The 6,532-nt window shown below is 45.3% G+C and overlaps 1 protein-coding gene across 7 annotated transcripts; it reads right to left on the bottom strand.

Annotated features, from left to right (window-relative positions):
- Positions 1-625: 625 nt before the first annotated feature.
- LOC123064890 (uncharacterized) lies at positions 626-5,354 on the bottom strand. 7 transcript variants are annotated; one of them, XR_006430841.1, is made up of 11 exons: positions 5,125-5,350; positions 4,919-5,011; positions 4,012-4,167; positions 3,687-3,764; positions 3,382-3,458; positions 3,067-3,292; positions 2,769-2,938; positions 2,208-2,397; positions 2,026-2,124; positions 1,850-1,920; positions 626-1,147 (listed from the first exon to the last, which is right to left on the bottom strand). XR_006430841.1 is itself a non-coding variant. In XM_044488285.1 (10 exons), the coding sequence occupies exons 6-10, from the start codon at positions 3,286-3,288 to the stop codon at positions 1,882-1,884; spliced, it is 720 nt and encodes a 239-aa protein (XP_044344220.1). In that variant the 5' UTR covers positions 3,289-3,292; positions 3,382-3,458; positions 3,687-3,764; positions 4,012-4,116; positions 4,919-5,011; positions 5,125-5,348; the 3' UTR covers positions 626-1,881. The 7 variants fall into 7 exon arrangements, 4 of the variants coding, with proteins under 4 accessions (XP_044344220.1, XP_044344219.1, XP_044344221.1 ...); XM_044488285.1 differs by having other exon boundaries at positions 626-1,920; positions 4,012-4,116; positions 5,125-5,348; XM_044488284.1 differs by having other exon boundaries at positions 626-1,920; positions 5,125-5,348.
- Between the last annotated feature and the right edge of the window lie 1,178 nt (positions 5,355-6,532).

Genomic DNA, 6,532 nt, shown 5'->3' on the forward strand with positions numbered 1-6,532 from the left:
GATTTAAATTAATCAAATTTCAACTAAAAAAGAAAACAAATTAAAATAAAGATAATATATGTCGACGGTCCCCGTCAGGGCCGTCGGCATAGCTTTGACGGCGTCAGCCCGTCGTCAACCCCGGGGACGCCACGGCCATGTCTATGCCGACGGTCGTCCTATGCCTACGGCTGCCGTCGACATATATAGAGATATGCCGACGGCTTTTCTATGCCTACGGCTGCCATAGGCATATCTCCAGCTATGCCGACGGCTTTCTGTGGGCCTTAGGCATATCTCCGGCTATGCCGACGGCCCCGACAAAAAGCCGTCGGCATAGTAAATGCCGTCGGCATAGACAGTTATTCCGGTAGTGAGTCGCCCTTCCCCGTTGCCGATGCCCGACGCTAGCGGGTGCGCGGTCCGTAACGCACACACCAGTTTCTGAACACTAGTGGTTGGGGCGCCACCTGGTGGCGCCGCTTGAGGCATGCATGTGCGGTGGCAGGTAGGTGGCCGCACTTCTCATTCACTTTTTGGCGCTATGAGTAGAACATATACATGGAACTGCCAGTCAACTCATGTGGCTTACAGGACCAACAAAAATAGATTACTTGCAATATACATTTATAAAATAAATCAGAAATATTATTAATAGGTAAGCTTATATGAACATAGAGTAGCAGTCTTACATCCTACAAAGACTTATACATATAGAGATGATGGAATGCAGAGCCTAAATTTTCTAAACTCAAGCATCCACAAAATGAAATCATCGCATGATGATGATGATGATGAATGATAACCACTGAACATAACTCCAAAGACCTAATAAGAAGCCAAGACTATTCGACTAAAAATTTAATTATGAAAGAGATCACAGCAGGCCGATGATCTGAACTACAACCGAGGAGTTCTTTCCTCCCTCTTTCTCTAAATTACATGTCTGTGAATAAGTTTCAGAACAACAGGGATGGCATGTAGTTCCATTGAATGAAAATGAATAAATTATGGCTGACATCTCTGTTTCACCTTCGAAGATGCATCTCACAAGGTGACTATAACCATTCTAGATGCTCATAATCTTTGGAAGTCCATCAAGCTTTGCAGCATGTACAAACTGCATTACTCCGTACAGGGTTTCATTGGAAACACCGATATATTGTGCCTAGATTAGAAGAGACAAACATGGAATTATATACTGGTTTATGGTTACCTGTCTGCTATCTCCGGCTGTCTTATGCATATACTCGTGAATTATTCAAATGTGCGTTTATGAACACAACAAGCATATGTTTATAATCTAGAATAAATCTAGGCTATTATTACAACAAAAATGCACATGGTTTTTAAAGAGTGTGCAAAATACATGCACTAAATCCTTTGGAAAGATAGATCCATACTAAGAATGTGTGCTGAAAACAATGACGACAAAAGGACTCACAGAGGATGGAAAAGAGAACTCAGATTTACAATTTTCAAGTTCAGTAAGGAAATGCAAAATGTGAAATATGATTGTGTATGAATCAATCTGGAACAAGATGTGAAAATTATTCTGAGCAAAAATAATCTTTGAAATAAACACTACCCAGTTTATGTGAAGAATATCAGTGTAGTCTTTAGATAAGCATGAAAGGCTCTTTTCGACACTTTCCTTTATAATGGGACCATGAACACACACCTTTCTGCATTGTACCGATGAAAAGTGTGGTCTGAAACCAGAAATTTTGGTGGCTAAAGTTATTTAGTCGGAAACATAGTGAGCAGGGAACAACAAATGGATTCAGAAGCATGTTATCTGAAGTGGAAATCGGGGAACTCCAAATGGATTAGCAAACTGCAAATAAATTATAAGGCCGGTTTAGGGTACTTTATCTCGTGGCTTGGATTTCATCCACCTGCCTACATACAGATCAGTCCTCCCTTGAGTCTCCTTCTTGGCTTGCATTCAGTAGTAACAACCAACAGAAGTGGAGTATTTCAATTAAAACTGGGATCAACTTCAGAAAATAAGACGGTGGTCGAAGGGAAGGAAGGAATGTGTACCGGCAATTTCTGCGGTGTCCAGTATGTTGATGCCATGATTAAAAGAATAAGAGAGCATATCATGGGATTCTTTCTCTGTGCTTTGCTCTCCAAGATCATCTAAGAGAAGTAAACATAAGACTAAGATGTAAAAAAACTGGACCAACAACAACAGAAACATGATGGTTCAGCTCTGCACATACTGTTCCAAGAGAGATCTGAATCTCATACGGCAACCTCGCTGGTTCTGGCTGCGGACACGTCTCGGGTGCCATCTTCGGGAATGTTGGGCACTCAACCCTGGTAAGTATGAGGAGATTGCAGCGAAAGCAAATAGCACCATTTGTCGCGTATACTGTTGTCGAATTTTCTGTTGTTGCATATACTGAAACCCTGTTCTTGCACATTCCAACAAACATATCAAGAAGCAAAAAATCAATGCGTGAAATGATGCAAAAATCAGTTTTTGTTTCGTAGATGCCTAAATTCATCTTTTCTCAAGGAGATTCTAGCAAATTATCCTAGTAATTAGCCACATGCAGCAAAGAAACACCAGTATGTTCAAAAGTTTGGAGAAAATACCATTGTCTTTGCAAAAAGAAACTATCAAGAGGCAAGAACTGGTTACTACAGAGTAAAGACTGAAATCTTCATCAACATCACAACAATGCCGATGCTTATAAGCTAATATACCAATAAATCCAATCTATTTAGTCTAGAACATGACAGAGTGGAGAATGAAAGAGCAAAAGAATCAATCTCACCCGACAGAGTCGAGGATGTCGTTGGAGATCTTGGCGGCTCCCTTGTGCAGGTCTCCTAGGCTGTAGGCCACTGCCGCTTGATCACTGGCGTCTCCCCTGACCCCGCAGAAAAGCCTCAACAAAGTCTTGGTTTGCAAGCACATCACAAGCAAATTTATAGACGACCCCAACTGACTCCATTCAAAACAGGGTAATTAAGAGAGGGCATCAATAGCTGGCAGCTTCATGCAAGGCTGAAAAACGAGAACAAATTCAAATGTGTATGAGTCAGAGAGCAATGAATGGATGATGGACTCACCATTGAGTTGCAGTTGCAGAGACTGAGCACCGTAGCGAGGGCTCCGTACACAGCTGGCGCGGGCCCGAGGTTGGATCTGATGAGTCGTGCAAGGACAATGGCAACGTCTCCGATGCTCTGCATCGAACCCAACACCCCGACAGAACGCAGCGCCTTCAGTGTACTGATGACCTGCATCTCCACCCCATGTTGTCTCTTTGCTGCCATCATGGAGAATCCCATGATCCTAGATGCCCGAAAGAACAATGGTATGAATATTTTCAAGACAGGACTAAGCACTACATGATGTTGTGGTTACCAAATGACATTACTTACAAGTTAATGTACTGTAAAAATTAGTGCATTTTTTCACAGTAGTACAGCTTGCATTTGACGAGAACCCATACGTCTTCCTACAAAATGACCAGCTTTAACCATAGAAATGATAACTATATCAAACATAACTCCTGCCCACTAGACCATTACATAACACATAATGGCAGCCATAGTGCTGAACTTCATCACACTGGTAAAGCACAAAGACAACAAGGTCTTCAGTAAAAATCTAACAAGCACATAAGACCAAGAAATGTTTAGAGGCTTTAGAATTTAGCAAATATGGGATTTAATAAACAAATTACCTTATATTTTGGACAGAAAATAAAGGAGAGGAGGGATATGTAGTCCCTGACTCCCAATCGCCTTGTCCCTTTCAGCTGCTGCAAGGAAAAAGCAATTGAAAGATCAGCACACACCACCATTCAACCACGCACACTAGAGCAAGCACAACATGCGCACACCACGACAGCTAGCACACACGCACGCCACCGGCAGCACGCGCAGCACAGACGCATGCCCGCTCCACACCACGCCCAGCTGCGACTGCCAACGCCGCCAAGATCTCCGCAACTTTTGCTCCAGTGATAGAGAGAGAATTGGAAGGAGAGAGGGCCACCGCACAATCACCTTCGATTTGCAGCCGCCACAGACGGCCTTCAGCGTGACGACGGCGGGGTGGCCCGAAAGGTGTTGCACGATCTCGACCTCGCGGTGGACCGTGTCCTCGACATTCTTGGGGATATACCAAGTAGCAGTGGTATAAGTGTAAACAGAGCAATGCAGCTATCATGAGAAGCATAAAGAGATGAAGGCATCACAACTCATGGAAGATGAAATGAATACTGGAGTTATTTATTTCACAAGGAAAACAGTAATAAATATCAAATGGCAAAACACATTGCATATATTTGAGCAATATCACTCTGGCTGTTTATTTTCAGTAGTCACTCACACATTTAGGCAAGGCCGCAAGGCACGTTAGGGGCTGATCAGGTGAGCTAAACATGTACAAATAAAAACATTGCCAGGGTGGATAAAGGGCCACATGTTAGAGATGAGTCAATACAAAAATTAAACAAGTTCTGGCAGAATAACTGCGCTGATAAGAGTATGCAATATTACTTGGCAAGTGTAAACTTCAAATGGCATGTAAAATCAAAAATCACTTCCAAATTCGTACAAGTTGTAAAGGCTAGTTATATATGCAATCGAAGTTAAGGGACTTTAGGAGGCGAATCACAACCAAGTTATTAGCAACAAAGCAAAACAAAGTTACCGAGTTACAGTAAAAGCTAACGAAAACTATCAAAAATTCGCATCAACAATATGATATCCGTGCAGCTACAATTCTACTTGGAACTATATAGAAGTCCACACCTTGAACAACTCAAATCTACAGCCAAGGGAAGGACACGCAGAGAAGAAAATTCTAAACTAAACATGAGCACGATCTCAATCACTACGTCCATAAAGGCTCCTCCGCCGCAGCAGATCGAGAATGACATGAGGAAGCAGGGAAGGGGATCAAACTCACCCTGTTCTGGTCAACAACATCGACGATGACGATGAGGCGGCCGTAGTCCTTGCTGTAGTTCACCAGGGCCACCCGCCCGATCAGCACGAACCTCTTGAACGACAGTACGAGCACAAAAATAAGGCACCCATGTTCAACAATCAAGACCACCAGAGAGAAGGACAGAAAAGGCCTAACGTCGAGTTGGATTTCACAGGTCTTCCTACCATAGATCCGAACGGAGCCGAACTTGCCGTGTCCGATCTCGTCGCCTAGCTCGTGGTAGGAGATGATGATAGGGTTGGGATCTTTGGACGGTTGGAGACGCAGAACAAATCGACCGAGGCTGCGAGCTGGGATCGTGCCGAAGGCGGCGGCGGCGATAACCCTAGCCAAGGAGGAGAAAACAAGGGCAAGGAGGAGAAGGGAATTGAGGGACGGCTGGGGCCGTGTGTGCGAGGCGTGCGGGCATTTTCTTTGTTTCCTTCGCATGCGTTTTCTTCGCCCTCTCGCACATCCAATTGGCCAGGACAAAACTCTCTCGCCATTGGCTGCCATGCACAGTACGGGTGTGATGACGTGGACATGTCGAGGGAGCGCTCCTTGCGCGACTCTTATTGGGTTTAATGGTGCTTCCTCTCAACTTCTTTTCTTCTCGCATAGCATGGGTATCATATATATTGAGAGAGAGAAAAAGGGTACAAGAGCCCTCCACCGACGGTGTTACAACACACCCGCCTACTCCACGCTAACACATAAATCTACGTCTCATTCGACACCCACATTTGAATCCATGAGAAGAAGATATCTAAACCTGGTGTTCTCAACAATCCCGCCGTCCTCCAAGCTCTACCGTCAACAAGAACCCTTCCTAGCAACCGCTGCAAAGAAGGCGACTCCCCACAAAAACAATACCATTCTGGTGTTTCCACAACTCCCAAAAGGCCAATGTGAGCAAAAAGCTCGCAAATCCTTGTCATGCATGCCTTGGATGCACTTGCCCAAGATCCAAACATGGAGGGTGCTTGTCTGCGCGGGGGTCCAGTCCGGCTTGTCCAGAGCCATGCACAGCTGTAGCCAGAAGGCTCTCGAGAAGACACACTGCAACATGATATGACACTACACCACAACACTTATTTAGGGGCAATTAACTGCCAGGAGAAATACCAGTTCAAGGGCAAATAAACTGCCGGGACATTGGTGTCTGCCGGTACAAGCATGTTAGGGTGGGCAAACTGCCGGGAGAACTTAAGCAACAACGGCGCTCAAACTACCGGTACAATTTAGGGCACACAATCTGTCGAGACACCTACAACCCGGCACATATACTGACGGGGACCGTCATTGGCACGAGACGGGCCTAAAGCGCTGGCGAGAAAAAGCGCGCGAGTATGACTAACATTATGGCCCAAAAATGAAGTTAAACTCGCGCGCCGGCCCTTCACGGCTTCACCACACTAAACCACTCCTTTGCCTCCACTCCTTCCCCCAAATCCACGAACCGTAAGCCATTGCAGCCGCCTCCGCCCCAAGCATCAGATCCCATAGCCGCCGCCGCCCCCAACCATCGCTGTTGCCGGCGTCCCCAACCATCGCTGCCGACATAGCCCCCATCCCACGGCGGCGACCTCTACT

This window comes from Triticum aestivum, chromosome 3B, assembly GCF_018294505.1.
Source record: "Triticum aestivum cultivar Chinese Spring chromosome 3B, IWGSC CS RefSeq v2.1, whole genome shotgun sequence".
Classification (NCBI taxonomy): domain Eukaryota; kingdom Viridiplantae; phylum Streptophyta; class Magnoliopsida; order Poales; family Poaceae; genus Triticum; species Triticum aestivum.